The sequence below is a fragment of the Erpetoichthys calabaricus genome, chromosome 3 (assembly GCF_900747795.2).
Source record: "Erpetoichthys calabaricus chromosome 3, fErpCal1.3, whole genome shotgun sequence".
Taxonomy (NCBI): Eukaryota; Metazoa; Chordata; class Cladistia; order Polypteriformes; family Polypteridae; genus Erpetoichthys; species Erpetoichthys calabaricus.
The window spans coordinates 243,960,696-243,978,919 of NC_041396.2; the positions used below are offsets into that span (position 1 = coordinate 243,960,696).

At 38.3% G+C, this 18,224-nt stretch overlaps 1 protein-coding gene across 1 annotated transcript in view; it reads left to right on the forward strand.

Annotated features, from left to right (window-relative positions):
- The first annotated feature begins 4,518 nt into the window (after positions 1-4,518).
- lama2 (laminin, alpha 2) overlaps positions 4,519-18,224 on the forward strand; it is an 820,770-nt gene continuing 807,064 nt past the window's right edge. Inside the window, 1 exon segment of the mRNA XM_051924216.1 lies at positions 4,519-4,710. Within this exon segment, the coding sequence (XP_051780176.1) occupies positions 4,641-4,710 (70 nt within the window). The 5' untranslated portion in view covers positions 4,519-4,640.

Consider the following 18,224-nt stretch of genomic DNA (forward strand, 5'->3'; position numbering starts at 1 on the left):
TTTAATGTTCCACATTGCTCCCTACTAGACTGATGACACCAGCAGAAATTACTTCTGACTGAGACAGCTTCACATTCTCTCCCATACTTACCTTGACTACAGAAATCCAAAAGACACAAATTTTGCATTTGCTGATTGAATCATAAGTACACATCTCAGGGATTATGGGTTCTGTTAATACATCTGAGACTGTGTCATCAGAGTGGTCTGCCTCATGCTTTAAATCAGTATGAGGTGAGTCACATGAAAATCTGGTCAGGTCAGTGTGAATGTTTTGAAACACCAAATTAAAAAAAAAAAGGTATTTTGCAGTGAGCATACCAGGCAGCTCATTTTCTAGATTTTTGTATAAAAGTTACAGATACACATATGTAGGTTAGAAAACGGATGAATAGTTAAACTAAGAAGTATAGACAAGTCCATTATATGAAAATGATGGCAAAATGTTAGTTTATTTATCTTGGCTATGTATGGTGCTGCTTCAAAAAGAAATTCATTATCTTATCATTTTATAACTGAATCATTCAAATATATGACACAAGTTAAAGAGATTAGAACTCACAGCTAACTAGCCAGAAACTGACATTGTCACCCTCTAATAGTAAACACAAACCATGGATTATCTCTTCTAAATTGATGAAGAACAAGATGATAAATGTGGTCTCTACTGTAGCTTTGCTGATCCTTGCCTTCATGTCTGCATCAATGCCACCCTGTCTGACACTACCCAGGTAGGTGAAGAGTTCTACCTCCTCAAGTGCACTTTACTTGAGAGTGACTGGATTGACACAAGTTGAGTTGACTTTAAGGATTTTAGTTTCATCTTTGTGTACGTTGAGGATATTGTATGGTAATATGTTTGCCTGGACTGATTTTTTAATCTTTGTCTGTTTGCTGGTATAGACAGGATGGCTATATCATTGGTGAAGTCCAGGTCACCTAGCTGTTTCCATAGAGTCCACTGGGACCCATTCCCTTTCAGTGTGGTGGATGCCTTTATTTTCCAGTATATAATAATAATAATTATAATAATTCTTTGCATTATGACCAGAATGAAAAAGAATGGGAACATTAGGCATGCTTGACTGACTCCTGTTTTCACCCAAAAACCACTGATGAGCTATCCACAATGTATGACTCTGCAAAACATTTGTATGAGATTTTGATCAGTCTGCCTATCTTGACTGGCACTTCATAATACTGCAGGATTCTCTACAGGGCCGCTCTGTCTATACTGTACTGTCAAAAGCTTATTCATAAACAACAAAGATGATATACAGAGAAGAGTGTCACTCAAGTAACTGCTTGATTATGATGAGCAGTATGGCTGTTTGGTCAATCCATGATCTGTTCTTGTGAGTAGGCTGCTTGTTCATCTTTTAGTTTAATGTTTGCATCATCCTTCACCCTATAGAGCAACCCTAAAGGAGACTTTTTCCTGTAACTGACAAGAGTCTGGTTGCCCAGTATTTGACTGATGTCTTCCTTCTTTAGGATCTTCACAAGGTAGCCTCCTTTCTAGCGTGTTGGTACTTACTCTTCTTCCTAGATCTTTTTAAAGAGAGGGTACAGAATCTCTGCTCTGGTCTCCCAGCCAAAAACAAGAAAGCTTGCTTTACCAATCTTTAGAAACTTATGTTTTCCTGTTCTCTGGTAGGGTTATTACAGCTTATAGGCAGGTCAGCACAGCAGAAATAATGTTAGATGAGTTCAAAGGTCAAGATCTGTTAAACAGATTTTTGAAGTTTTCAGCTGCTGCTCTATTCCCATATTGGCTTTTGTGTTCTTATCCTTAACTGCCCTCTCAGGCTTGCTGTACTTGAAGTACAGTTTCTTGGTGGTGCTGTACAGCTTTCTGAAGTTGTCACTCCCTACTGCTTATTCTTCTTCTTCTGCTGGACTGCATGCTATACTTATTCTTATCTGCTTTTACACTTCTCTTTACTACTCTTATGTGCCTCTGCATATGCTTTCTGCACTTTAGCCTTTCCTGCTATAGTCCTATTGTTGTTCACTTCTGCTTTCTTCTGCCTCCTTACCCTTGACCTTGTTTAATGTTTGAGGTGAATTCCATTCCTTCTGCTGGTTCTCTTTGGTATTAGTACCTATTGACAGGTTAAGATCAGTGTCTTTTAACTTTCTGCTATTTGCTGTTTATGTCCTCTTACTTGTGAAGTTCTTGTAGCATTTTGACCGTATTGCTAAGGAGCAATTTGAATGTTTATTAGGTCTGCATGTGTCTTGGTTAATGCTGAATATCTACCTTGTTGATTCTGGTGTCAACCACTTCTTTATCAGTTTGAGTTTCAACTTTGCAACCAAGATATGGTGGTCAGATATGAAATCTGCTTCTGTTTTACCTCTGACAGCTTCTGATCTTCTGATTTTTTTTTTTTTGGAAGTACAGGCGTCTGTTTGATGTTTACATCTTTTGGATTTAGGAATAAACAGCTTAAACTGAGAAAGTCTATGTTTACTGGTAGAATGGCAAGCTCCACACAGATTGTTACTGAAACTGAAAACAAACCTGTGGTCTTGGAGAAATGTAGTGGCGTGTCTAGCCACATGGACCACAGTGGTACCTGAGACTGCAAATGATTTCTGGAGTGTACTGTAAAGCAAAGGAACTGGACATCTCAACAGCTCTATTTTAGCCCAATAGATTGGAAGAGTCGAAACGGCCATTAAGAAGTACTGTCCCAACTCTACCATATCCAGTAGAAAAAAAGATTTTTTGTACTTATAAAGCACACACTCTGTTTATCTGTCCATTCTTTCCCAACAGCTTTATTTTTTTAAGTCACGCAATTGAACTTTGACAGATATTTCTCACCAAAGGCAATTTTTGTGATATGTGAACATCAATATACAGGTTGTGGTGGTAGGAGTGATTACATGCTTCCCTTTCAATCTATATATATAATTCACTAAGTCCATGGCAAGCAAGACGCACGCAAGACCGAGCCCCGCCCACCAACAATTCACTAAGCAGCCGACCATGGCACAGGCACTACAGGGCCAACAATTCGCGCGAGAGTGAAAGCATTTGCCAAGAATGTTTTAATTAATCAAGAACAAAAGTTGGTGGTTCGAAGAAGATCACATACCGTCGTAGTTCTGACCATAAACGATGCCGACTTGCGATCTGGCGGCGTTATTCCCATGACCCGCCGGGCAGCCATTACTCCCACTGGCATGCCTCCGCATAAAGTCAAACTTAAAATTGGTTCAGTAGTCATGCTTCTCAGAAACCTCATGCCAGCAAGAAGTCTCAGTAAAGGCACTAGACTGACTGTTACCAGCATTCACCGCAATGTACTGGAGTGTAAAACAATCGCAGCTGCTACCTCACAAACTGTCCTTATTCCCCAGATTTCCCTGACCCCATCAGATTCAAATTTGCCTTTTACTTTTACACGCAATTTCCTGTTAGATTGGCCTTTGCAATGACAATTAATAAGGCGCAGGAACAAACTTTCAAAAAGATATGCCTGTATCTGCTAAAACCAGATTTCAGTCACGGACAATTGTATGTTGCTCTCTCCAGAGTTCCATCTTTTCATTCACTTACAGCACACAGGCGCGTGCGAGAGAGACACACACACACACACACACAGGCGTGCGTGAGAGAGAGAGACAAACAAACAAACAAACACACACACACACGAGAGAGACACACACACACACAGGCACAAGAGAGAATCCCTGACCCCATCAGATTCAAATTTGCCTTTTACGTTTACATGCAGACAATTTCCTGTTAGATTGGCCTTTGCAATGACAATTAATAAGGCACAGGGACACACTTTCAAAAGGATATGCCTGTATCTGCCAAACCCAGTTTTCAGTCAGGGACAATTGTATGTTGCTATCTCCAGAGTTCCATCTTTTCATTCACTCACAGTCGTATCCTCAAACCTACCCCATTTGGACAACTGTGTCTTTCAGGAAGTGTTCACACATTAATACATAATTATGCGGCGTTGGCTAGTAAGGTTTAATTGCCATACATTTAACTTTTTCTTTAATCACTTCACTCACTATTTCTGTCATTGCCCAAAGCCCCCCTCCACCTAGCCCTTTGCATCAGAAAGTAAAACACAAGCTTTCTAATCTTAGCAATGTGGGTAATGTTTAAAAAAAAAAAAAATTAAGGATAATAAATTTCGTTCTATATCATTTCCAAGTGCCATTTACTGTTGCACCTTATTACTTTTTCACCTGGGCAGCAACAACTAACGCACCTAATAGTTAAATAAAATAAGTGATTTTTTTGCAACAAAATCTCAGCATTGATTGTCATGTAAATTCATAAATAAATCGTGCCAAATTGCAGCTATTAGATTATTACCTCAGATTAGACGTTTAAAGAAAAATTAATTCCCCACAGAAACGTTTTTGCTTTCACCCATGAAGGTTTCCTGTGATTAAAAGTACAGCAATAAAAAGTAATACCAGCGAACGGAACCCAGACTGGGCTGGAAGCACATGGGTGGCAACTTGAACGCACTCCGTGAAGTCTGGGCGGGCGGAGCGCGGCTGCAAGAAGTTCGAAGTTGTAGCCGCTACTTGTCTGACATCCCCCACAGTCTCGGTGCGGCGCAAAGTAGAAGAAACTGCATGAAACGGCAATATCCAGAATGAAATCCCTGCTCCTGGCTTTGACATTAATCGCGGCTCTGTGGGGAGGCAGCTGCGCACCGCAAAGAGGTGAGTGGAAACTTTTGGGAAGCGCTCGGCTGCATTACTACTGAGTGAAGCGGTGCGAAACGGCGCCACGACCGCAGAGCCGCGCCGTCCCATCCCATCACAGTAGCTGTAAGCGCAGCCGGCCCGCCGTATTATGTGCTCATCTTAAAGGTAGGAGCACCTGGCGTGAACATCAGCAGCACGCGATGGGCTACAATGGGCGGGCTGTGCGAACCGCCGCCTCAAGACAAAAAAGTCTTCTAAAAGTTCTGTTTCATTTAGCTCTGCCATTTTTTGTGTGTAGTAATTCCAGTATTTTATTTATTTTCTTTCTTTCTTTCTTCAAAAATGTTTGGTTTGAAAACTTGAAGGCAGCACATTTAAAGAGCATCTGATTAGTATCGGAAATAAATCTTTACACGTATTAACCAGTAATGGCAACATGCATATTCATTTACGTATGTATATTTTAAAATTATGAAATATCTACTGAGACACATCATTCAGGGCTGTAGTAAAATGATTAGAGTTGTACATACTGTATCAATACAGCTTTAAATAAACATTTCAGGTTTGGGTAGTGTTCTTGTGTTTGTTTGTTTGTATCTGCAATCACGCAGCTTTTTTGTAGAATTATTTTAATCTCATCCATCCTAAAGAGTAATCTAAAGAATATTTCAGTATCTTCCTTGTGAGAGTGTCCTGTAACAGTCTTGGAAAAAAAAAACTTGAAATGCGGTATCCTATACAATGTGTTTATGCATATTGTGGCAAGAAACAAAGCATGTACTGGGTACTTTAAGAAACATCATTTAAAAGGAGAAATGTAGGCCTATATAGCGACATAATAACGGACCAATTTCTTTATCAGGAAAAGCAGTAGTCATTTTGAAGGATCTGGCAAGATGTTTAAGAGACTCCTTGAATTAGAGTTCTTCATTCAGGAAATGCTTAATTTTCTACCCTTGTTCACACACACACACATATATATTCCCACAAAATGAGCCAAGCAACGTTTAAAAATGCCATACAGTCCTTCGAAGCAGCTGCCCCAGGCTAATTTTAGACAGGTTGAAATAGTTAGCTACAGCATCCTGGGCTTTATCTAAATCGAGAGACAATGAAAAGATGTAAAAAATGATGCCCAAAATGTTGTCTCATTTTAAACTTTGTTTACAAATTGTATGGATGTTTGTCAAACTAATTTTCACAATGATCGTCTATGGGGATGTCTTTCTTATGTTGGATTCCTCCTTTATTACATGGGTAGACCACAAAGGTTTAACTGTTACATGGATGCTTACAATATATATGTATAAATAATACTTGCACAGCAGATTCAATGGTACAGATAAGTAATATAACATTATATGTAGTGGTGCACATGATTGCTCAACTGGTAAAACAATCAGTTTTATATTTACTTCCAGTCTATTGTACACAACATATTCAATGTGAATTTGTTTATTCACACTATTGTTAATGAGATTGGAGAAGAGCATGGTTAAAGAAAATAACAAATAACCGTAGAGTGCAAAATGTTCCTGAGCAGTGTACTATGAGTAGATTATTCAAGGTAAGAAAACACCAGGGTGAAAAGGTGAGTTTCTTTCAAAATATAAGTTTCTTAATTCCAGTGCAGCCAGCTGGAAAGACAATTAATTTACAATTATAGTTGGCAGTCCATGACTTGAAGAAATAAATGTCTCGTATGGTGTTGTGTGCTGCTTTGTTGACAGGGCAGCTGTCTGTGATAGTGATCTTGTGTGGAGATTAATGCTTGTCTTAGAAATATATTGAGTAGTATGTAACTTGTAGATGGTGGCATAGATCATTTTCTGACTCATTAATGAAGATGAACTGCTGAAAAATACCCGTTTTGTGTGATTTAATATACCTTCAGACCATTTGAGATAGAACATAGGCTAATAAAGACAAAGAGTCTTTCAAGCATAGGTAGGAGTGCCCTCAACACATGTTAAATTTTTAAATTAATAATGGACATTACATTATGAATTGTGCTAAAGTGTTATTTCTCTTCCATACATCGCAAACTTGAGCTGTGCCATTCATGCACATGTCTCTGCTAGAAAGATTTACCTAGAGAATTTAAATTACAGAGAAACATTTTATGCCAGTTTCCGAAACATGCAGAGTATTATGCTGAGGCTCTTGCTGACTTCTGTTTTTTTCAATGGCAATAAGTGGATGCTTCCTGCAGTGCATATTCAAAAATCATCTCCAACAAGAGAGACTGGAGTTTCTGCAAATGACATTGCTTGCTTTTAACACTGTTTATTCTGCCAATTCTGTGATTTTAAACCTGGAAAGATAATGACCATTAAATAACTGCATTTCCTTACATTCTTGGTGCAATTTGAATGTCTAACACTTACGAAAAAAACAGTAATTAGTCAATCAGTCTTTATTTTATCTATTTGTTTTTCTCTTCTTTCTCAAGTCCTTGTGTCCTGTATAATGGCCCTTAAATCGTTTTCACATTTACTCCCATAGCCTGGAATTTATCTTCATAGATTAAAGCAGGTAATCCATCACCAGATTGTGTGAATCATTGAGATGCTGTATTGAATCTGAGAAAATCCTATCTTGAAATTACAAAGGGGTGAACTGTTTTTTTTTTTTTTTAATCTGATGATTTCTGGTTTTAATTGTTCTGTTAATTGTCAGACTTTTAATTTTAAAAAGCATGCAAAGCTTTGTAGACCACTGAAGTAGATATCCTAATTTAATCTAACTCAGAATAATCCTAAAACACAACAAAGCAAGAATAAGTGAGAGACTAAAATTTTTTTCATAATATTAATATGAATCATCAGCATGTAAAGGAAATATATCATCTCAACATATTTGACTCTGCTTATCAAGCTTAGAGTCATGTGAAACTGGAGACTATCTTGGCAACATCATGAAATCAAATTTGAATGGAATTCCAGTTCATTATAGGTTCACTCAGGCATTTAACTTAATAGGGGCAATTTACAGTCAACAGTTAATGCAGCATGCATGTCATTACAAGGGTGGGACATTGGTGCAGTGGTCAGTACTGCTACCTCACAGATCCAGCATCCTAATTTCAATTTCTATGGACATTCTGAGTATGAAGGTTATATGTACCTCTTTCACATGTCTGCATGAATTTGCCAGTTTTTCTCTCACACCAACATATACATGCATGTCAGCTTAATTGGTGACTTGAAATTGTTTTCACAGTGCTTGTAGAGGCCCTGTGATGGACTGGCATGTTCAAGGCTGGTTCCAGCCTTGAGCCCAATGTTGCCAGCATTGTTTCCCAGAGATACTGAATTGTTTAGAAAGTGTGAAGGTAAAGGAGTATGTGGGGAAAAAAACATGCAACGACTATGAGAATGTGAAAACATTGCATAATTTGAACTGCAGAGTTGCAGTATTAAAAACTATACTATTGTTCCACCATTGATTAAAATATATCAAAATTTTACTTGGATGATAAAGTACTTGTTGGGGTCATTCATAGGGAGCACTATTTTATTCTAAATGATAAAAGATATTCAAGACTGTAAGGACAAAATGGCAGTACTTAAAAAGTCATGGTGAGGACAAAGAGTTTAATAAATTAAAATGATTAATAAAAATCACATTACACCATTTCACTTTTATGACATCATTTTAGGATGTATATCATAAAAGTTTATTTACAATTAAAAAAATAATAGAAAAAAGGTTTAATTAAGATGGAATAAGTAAGGAGTACTAAATATAGTTTATTTGAAATTACCCATGTTAATACTCATTTACCTTTACACGGATTATATGGAATATCGAACAGAAGCATAGCTATTTCTATGATGCTTAAATCAAGAATAATACATTTTATGAATAATGCACACTTATCATTGTTAAATTGATCAGCTTAAATTAGCCCACTATGAGTTATGCTTTTTCTAAGATGTGCTATGTAATGGACTAAACTACCATTCAGGGATGATTTCTGATTTGCATGTACAGTATTACCATAAGGATAGGTTTAGACCCCCATGTAACCCTGACCAAGAAGAAATAGGTTTCAAAAATGTGATGGAAAATAAAGCAGCATTTTCAGTAATAACCTGCCAAAGAACTACAATACTAATGTTCCAGCTAATTCCTGGCAAATGCAAATCCCTACTGGCCTATACAGGGCGAAATAAAACCTGCAGCTGTGACTGTAATGGAAGGCTTTAAAATCAAAAAAGAACATTTGAGTACAAAATACGCATTGTAAATAATCTTTCAACAACTGTGAGACACCACTTTAAAAAAAGTGCAGAGAAGCCAATTAAAGGTAACACAGTAACTCTTCACCTATAAAATGTAACATCAAAAGGTACTGGTATTGCCAAAAGCTTAATCTAAACTTTTCACTTTCAGTAAGCTACTGTGTTATATGCATGTATTAATGTAATGAATTTTGAACTAAATATAAAACAATGCATTTCTTCTTCTTATGTTAGACATATATACAGTAAGGCATAGTATAAGGTGGCCCATAGTCCATAGGTGCCCCACAAGATCATTGTCAGGAGAGGGATGTAGCACCTGTACACCAGGGAGCATTTGTTACTCAGGACAGTTATGACCATAGCAGCCATGTGAGGTTCGACATTGTCCTGCTGTAGAGTCAGGTCATGTATGGTGTGAGCAGATTCACTTTGTGCAAAATTAAAAGTCCTAGATAATAGAACTTGCAATTTACTGTTTGCCAAGGTCTGATAGGAATAGGATAACATCTCCTCTCATCCCTGCTTTAATAACAATAGGAGGAGCAGTAGGTTAGGAGCACGCGCTGATACAGCACATTGCTGCACCCACCACATGACAAACCAACTCAGGATAGGTGAATTCAGAATAAGCCATCCTGCCTTTTTCATGCTGTTATGTATCTAAGCCTAAACGAATAGACATGTGCAAATTTAATTCATTCACTTTCTGTTGGAGAGTCTGAATCACATTTTACAAGATGTTATAGATTACAAGACCTCCTTTTGTTAAGTATTACTGTGGCTTACTTTTTCTTTTCTAACAGGTCTCCTGCCTCCAGTACCATCAGTTTGGAGCCTGTCTTGGTTTGGATATTGAATCTCCTAGAAGTTTCAGTAGCAGTATAGGTAGGAGATCTGAAATAGTCTCTCAGATGGATTAGTCTAGTGTGTCAGTCCTGTTGTGGTGTGGTTAGTCTAGGTAGACCAGATCTTAGTCATTGTTCCTGCCATTCTGCTGAAACTTTGCCTGGAGTTAGGACTCAATGGAACAGTATAATCTGTAGTACCTGGCAGTACTGGCACATGATATGCAAACTTGAAGAATACTAATGGCCCTTTCCCTTGCTTCTGGAGACACTCAAGACGTTAAAGAATGCACAGAACACTAAATGTGGCTTTTACCTTGCTGTGATCTAAGATGTGAATTAAGGTCTTTTTAAGGGTAAGGTTATCAGAAAGTATTCGACCTGGACCTAATTGGGTAAAAATGCACAAGTTGCAATACCTCAGTACAAAAGCTTTATTTTTTCAAAGGGCTAAAACAAATGTATAACTCTGCCAAAATACTCATACTAGAACCATAGTTTCCTCATTCCAGAAAAATATGCATTTTCTTTTTCTTTCAGGATATATAAGCAATCATGTGAAAATGCACATAACTAACAAGCATCTAGCCCCCACCTAATAACAGGTAACAAACAACATACACTATGACAAATTTTACTTTATCAATTTTACACAACAAAAAATAAACCAACATACAGAAGCTGTGTTTGGAAAAAGTATGTACATACTGCTTCCATAGCAAACTAAACTGAAGAGAGAGGATGCTGGGTGCCCAGCAGTGTGCACTGTATCTTTCCTTAATTATTACAAAATAATTAATAATTAAAATGGACTGTTTCAAAATGCCTCTTGCAGACTAACAATGTTCTTGACAGATGACACTGAACATATTGTGGTTTTGAAAGAAAAATTTCACATTAGTTAAGTTTTTTTTTGTCCTGAAATTAGTTACACATGCCAACTACTCTGTGGAGCTAAAGTAATGTTAAATTAGTAATAATTTCTAAAACAACTTACATTATCAAAGAAACCTATAAAACACAGAAATTGGAAAGTCTTTATTCAAAATATGTCCATATCCAAAACTCTCTACATTTGTATCTGTATGTGATCCTAAGTTAATTCATCATATGTTGATATAATACATTTCATTAAAATTTTTTTATTTACTCTTTTTATATGTTTTTTAGCATATTACAAGACTTTTTAAACATTAGTTTTTCATCATTTCAAGGACAGAATATAGAAGAAATCTCAAAGTATTTCTCTGCTGCTGTATACTTATGCAAAATATGAACCTGTTTTAGATTGTGTGGTAAGTTGAATTAGTCTGATGAAATGAATTGACCAACTAGAAATCTAGCTCATAAGGTCTCTGTTTTAGATAAGTTTAGGAGATTTAAAGTACCAAGTTAAATGAATACATTTTTCAAATGGGGTGTAATTTCATTTTGGAAAAATGATAAAATTGTTACACTACACAGTCAGTCAGCTTCAGAAACTTGAGAATGACTTGAAGCAGCAAACCTGAGTGGTTGGTTATATGCCTGCATAAATAGCTGATGACAGGTTCTTTGATGAATTCAGAAAGCTATTTTCACATCTAGTATTGCTAATAACTACTTGTTATATGTGAAGTCTATGTAGTAAAACAAATTATTTTCATTTCAAACTTATTGGATGTTGCATTTTCATTTGGTCGCTAGGCAGAAGTGGAGTCTTTCCTGACAACATCAGGTACGCCAGGAAGCTAAGTTTAAGTTTATAAGCTGGTAACTGTATAAACTGAAGTAAATTATATTGTTAGTTGTTGTTTCATTAACATTTAAGATTCCATCCACTGTAAAGTATATACAGGGTAAGCCAAAATGAACTACCACATTTCTCAGGGTGAGGTAGAGGCAGCTGAGTGGGTTGGGGTGGGTGTTCTATGATAGGGTGATCCTTTGTAGTTTTCAGTCGGCAACATGCCAAGGTCCGGTGTGCACTGTACTTTCGCTTCCAAAGTGTTCTTCAAAAACAACGAATTCATCAACCCTACACAACATGCCTTCCAAGTGCACTTCAGAATTCCTCCTAACAGTGACATCCCAAATCGGAAAACAATTCTTCAGTGGGTGGCTAAATTTAGACAGATGGGTACAACGTTCATCAGTAAATCTCCAGGCCATCCTCTGACTGTATGAATGCCTGAAAACATCCAAGCTGTAAGGGCATCGATTTTGCAGTCTCCTAGACGTTCAGTGCAAACCATGCTTCTGCCTTAGGTACTTCCAACACGTCTCTGAGGAGGATTTTGCATGAGGACCTTAATTTCCATCCATAGAAAAAGATGGTAGTGCAGGAATTTGCAGAAAGAGACTGGTAGAGCCGTAGTGAGTTGTGCGTGAACATTTTGCAAACTGTGAGCATGTTACAGTTTAGTGCGCTGTTGCAGAATTTGGCATTGTAGGTCCTTACTTACCTTTTTTGAGGATGGGGGGAGCAGCGGTCACTGTCACTTCAGAACGTTTTATTGAAATGTAGAGAACTTTTTGTGGCCCCACAGGGAAGAAATGGATGTGCTTGATGCCTGGTTTCAACATGATGGAGCAACAACTTATATGGTGCAAAGATCCATGCAAGTTTTGTGGGAGGTGTTTCTGAGGAAGCTGATCTCCCTGCGTGGTGATGATAGGTTGTCTTAACGTTCGCCTGATCTCGCACTGTGCGATTTCTTCTTGTGGGGCTATCTGAAGTTGAAAGTATACACACACCAATCTCAAAACCTTGGAGCCCTCAAGGATACTATTCTCCACAAAATCACCGCTCTTCCACTTGAAATGGCTGAACGAGTCATGCGAGCATTCAGAAATCGTGTTGAAGAGTGTATCGTTAATGATGGCCACCACCTTGAAGACATCATTTTTAAAACACAGTGAAAAAATCTATTTTGTGTACTCTTTCTTGTGTTGTAGTGAAATTTATTTTATTTTGTAGCATTATTGTAGAATACATTTTTGAAATGTGGTACTTCTTTTTGACTCACCCAGAATATGTTATTTTTAGCTGGAAAAAGTAGGTTTTAGATATGATGAGTAGTAAATGACTGGTGGCTGAGCTAAAATCTAAATTTTGTGCTGATTTGGCAAAAATAATGTACAGTTTCTCAATGTTAAAAAGTGACAGTAATCCGTTATTGTCTGTAGCATTCCTATCATTTAATAAAAAACTTCTTCTTTTGCTTTTAAAGACATCTAGTTATTGTTCATAAATAAAGCACTGGAGCTATTAATTAAAGACTCATTAAGATCTGCATCACTGCCTGTTAATGCAGTAAACTCTGTTTTTTAATGGTAGGATATTAAATAAAAATGGTAAGTTACAATAATTGAAGTATTTCCACATGATTATATAAGAATGTCTGTCACAGCATAAGTTAATGATATTTTTGTTCTGTTAAATGTATCAAATAGGCTGTAGTGATTAAAGTCAGAATGCCATGAAGTGGTTTATAACAAAAGATATGTTTTTCATTTGTTTATTGGGGTAACAGAGAGAAGCAGTGATTGACACTTTTGCCTCACAAAGTCAGCATCCAATAAAGGCAGCATCTTCTGGATATTTTTCACAGTGGTATAACTCCACACATTTTTTAAAGGAGGCAAGTGTTCAGTAATGCAGAACATACAAGAAAACCAGAGACCCCTAGATTGGGATCATATGGTATATCACATCAGAGCAAAGGAGTATAGCAGAAGTGCAGTTATAAATTGTGTCTATTTTTAAAATAACTGCATTTCTACCAAGCTTTGGCTTATTGCTGGGGAAACTCAAAAGCTGCTCGATGAAACAAAAAAAGATTGTGACTAACTATGAAATGTCGCAGAGAATTGCACATTTGTGCACACTTTAAACTGTTCTTATTTCTGTTCTCCCTATCTATACATTTAGATATATATTCCTGCATTACAGGTGCATGACTTACGTTTGCTGTGTCTACCTAGTATATTGTGGATTTAGCTTAAATAAATATTTACATGCATAACCCTTTGAATAAAACCAAGTAAACAGTTACATTTGGCTTTTAAAATCTCTTCCCAGCTTACATTTTTTTTTTATTTGGGCTTTCATTATTTGATCCACCAGGTGTTGTCTTAACCCCTGAAGCTTATTTGATGTACTACTTGCCAGAAACAGCAACAGATTAAGTGATCAATACTTTCTCAGCAACTGAAAATAATAAAGTAGAGGAGGTGGAAAGTGTGGGGACAGGATCAATTATTTGGAAAAGGATACAAATATTTTCGGGAATCAGTTTAAAGTTACATAAATAAGTTTGGTCAAGATGAACTGGTACTTAGTAGGGACAGTGTGCAGATTATGGCTGAGTATTTAGCAGTGAGTTTAATGTGTGTATTCTTTAATACAATACATTTCTTTAATATCTATATATATAATTCACTAAGCCGGGAGACAAGTAGCCACCCATGGAAAGCATGCCGGAAGGGGCGTGGATTCACTAAACCGCCGACAAGTAAGACGCCAATGGCGCACGCAGGAAGGAGCCATGCCCACCAACTCTTAGACCATTGGATACGACGAAAAAATCACAGAGCCACGCCCACCAACTCAGACGCGACGCATTGGAAAACATGCCGTCATTTCTGTTTGTCTGTGCCACAGTCCACTTGCAGCTCTGAGCCACGTTGACTTTTCATTAGTCAACCTCAGTGGAACCTTGGTTCACACAGAGGCAGCGCGAGAGAGAGACAGAGGCACACAGAGGCAGCGCGAGAAAGAGAGCCGCGCACACAGAGGCAGCGCCAGAGAGACAGAGGCACACACAGAGGCAGCACCAGAGAGACAGAGGCACACACACACACACACACACACACACACACAGAGGCAATGCCAGAGAGAGACAGAGGCACACACAGTCAGCGAGAGAGAGAGAGCCGTGCACACACACAGAGGCAACGCCAGAGAGAGACAGAGGCACACACAGGCAGCGCAAGAGAGAGCCACGCAATCTTTTAAAACTGAAGTTAAAACACAATGAAGGAAGCAGTCTTTAAAAACCAATAAGCCCTGTGCCTCTTTTTCATTAGCGTCTCACCTGCTTCAGGCCCTGCAACAGTCGAGACGCTCTCTCTGCAGCTGACCTTCTCTGTGCGTGACTCCACTACTGTCAGTCGCCTGATTAAAAATGGCCTTTTGAAGGAGAGCTATGGACTCGCTATACCACAGGAACACATTGCCTTCGAGCCTGCTCTCGCTCACTGTAACGTACCGGCTTTCTCTCTCTCTCTCTCCTCACTCGCTCACACACTGCAAAGGGGAAAAATGCCCGAAGCACGAGTCTACCCGGAAACCGTTTCAGCCACACTTCCACGCCCCTCGCTACACTGTGAGTGCGATGATTATTTATTTAAAAATGGGCTTTTGAAGGGGAGCTGTGGACCCGCTATACCACAGGATCACCTGTGACATTGCCTTCACATTGTTTTCCTTCTATTTATGATCCTGTTGAGCAGATCAGACACCCAGGCAAACAACACTGAATAATCAATAGCTGCAACCACTTTGCCCGCCCCAACTCCTCACCTGAGTCGGTTTTGTCTGTGTTCAGCAGTGTTTCCCAAACTCAGTCCTGGTGAACCCCTGTGGATGCAGGGTTTTGTTCCAACCAGATTCCTAATCATTAATGCCGGTGAAACTCATCCGGGATAAGTCGGTTTTTCAAACGCAGACGTGTAGCACATTAGTCTAGCAGACTAGCTGGATGTAAAAATGTCATTGACGAAACTGTTGCTCTCAAACTTCGCAACATGGCTGTTGGCTTTGTTTGCCAACATTGGGATAATGTCGGCGACGTGGTCACAAACTGCAACAACTCACCACACAAGGACGTCCTGTCTCTCGAGGCATTCACACTGCCGGAAGACAACCATGGGATATGCAGAAAACAGCCATGTCAGTCAACGCAGATCAGACACCCAGGCAAACAACACTGAATAATCAATAGCTGCAACTACTTTGCCCGCCCCCACTCCTCACCTGAGTCAGTTTCGTCTCTGTTCAGCAGTGTTTGCCAAACTCGGTCCTGGTGAACCTCTGTGGCTGCAGGGTTTTGTTCCAACCAGATTCCTAATCATTAATGCCGGTGAAACTCATCCGGGATAAGTCGGTTTTTCAAACGCAGCCGTGTAGCAGATTAGTCTAGCAGGATGTAATAATCCGAGATGAATGCGCGCCCTCGCGCTGAGTGAAAAGCCAATATATATTGAGTCTACAAAACATGATCAGCAAATCTTTGATAGGCTGCAACAAAATGATGAAAGAACGGGCGCATTTTTTTCACACAAGCTGAGTGGGTGGGTGTTAGTTAGTTAATTAGCAACTCAAAGGATTTCAAGATATAATATACACAAGAGGTAACACTGCAAAAGCGGCCCAAACCAGAAAAGACGGCTGGAAAAAAGTGGCTGACAAATTAAACGCGTGTGCATTGTACTTACTGAAAGCAGCGTTACGGATTTTGCAAATGTTCATTTTTTTCCCTCTGCTTAAAAAACATTGGAAAGCGGCGCGGATTGGTTTGCAGTGTGTAAAACAGTTTGTTTGTCACGGATAATTTGCTATCCACACAGAGAGGAACCGGGAAGCGAACCCACAATCTTCCACTGTCTCCTTACTGCAAAGCAGCCGTACTACTACAGCGCCACAAGGCAGTTAAAGAATGCACCAGGCCACATGTTCATTTTTTCCCCTCTGCTTAAAAGACATTAAAAAACTGTTTCTCAACTGTGACTCCGGAACAACTCAGTATGTGAAAAGCGGCCAGAACCGCAAACAACAATGAAAACTCTACGTGACTCACAGGTAGTGATGGGCCGCTCGATAGTTAGGTTTCGACACTGTGTCGAGCTTTCGAAGCACTGCAGATTTTAATACTTGATCGAATAATAACATCTGTGATTTAAGGATTTCACATTTTCTTTCTCAAATGTGCTTACCTATATCATGGCAAAGTACAGGGATAAACCTTTATTTTCTGTCTACTCCGTTTTAATTAAGACAGGCCAAAGAAAACATTTAAGGCTATTAAATGTGATCTCAAGAAAAGATCAGGGTTAATTATAATACTAATAACAGGAGCGATTATAATGATACAGTGCAAAAGGAAATACTAATTGAAAGAGCCGGGAATGCATGAGGTGAGGCGTCTTATTTTGTTTAACTCTTGCTATCGTATAGTGCATTCTGCCTGTCGGCGTTAGTTATATTTATATTTTTTAGACATCACACACTACAAGCTGCTGACGAACCCTTCTCTTCGTTGTCAGTCTGTAGCTACGAAAAAATAAAAGCAATACGACTTTTAACAGATGTCCTTGAAGTGTATCATAAGTTTCTGTAACGTTAATGAAAATGGCCAGGAGGTGTCACAAGAGAGGTGAGTGTCAAATGCTTCGAAGCTTCGATACGATTTCCGACACAATTGCTTCAAACGTGTTGATGCTTCGTGAGGCTTCACTTCGCCCATCACTACTCACAGGTTACTGAACGAGAAATCAGCAGACTAGCATGACGGATGGGGTGTAATGGGCGTCCTTCCCCTCTCCTCCGGATTTTTCAAATGTTAATTCTTTCCCTGTGCTTAAAAATCATTAAAAAAGCGGCTTGATTATGCGGCGTATGGTACGCCGCGGGTTGGCTAGTTTGTATTAATACTTTAATACAAGTAAAAGCAGCCTGTCAATTGTCCATGCATTCTTATGCTGCTTAAACAAAGTGAAATGACTGCCGTATCTATATTGGAGTTAAAGCAGAATCTGGAGATAGGAGTCTGAAATGTGAATGAAGGAGGGGAGTAAAACATTTTAAATTTTTTTCCTTTTTACAATATTGATAGTCTCAGACTGTCATAGGAATAAAGTGCAAAAGCTGCAATGGACATTTTTAATTGTTGAATAGTAAATGTATTCATGCCATTAGAAAAGAGGGATGGAAGTTGTTGTAAAATGATAAATATGCAAATCTTTAGTACAGTTATATCTTTCATGAAGATTAGCTCATGTCTCTAATCAGCATGACAAGCATTAATAACTTGCATGTTAACAAATTAGAAAAGTGTATTATAAATGATTAGGCAACAGCAAAATGAGTACTAATATGTGGCAGTAATTTAAAAAGAATTTCCATAGCTCTTTTTGCTGATAGAGATGTAAAGTTTAAGAAAGTGTTTTATTTAAAACAACAGAACATCCTTATCACTTAATTGTACATATTATGCAAATGAATGAGACTACCCTTTTTGAGCTGGTTTTGTATTCATGTAAACCATGAATACATGTTCTGTTGAGTGAGTGTTCTACTAAAATAAATCTGTAATTAGCTAAATATCTTGAAGCAATGCATTTTTTTAAGATTAAATAATAAAAAAAATGAAATATGAGAAAACTTCTT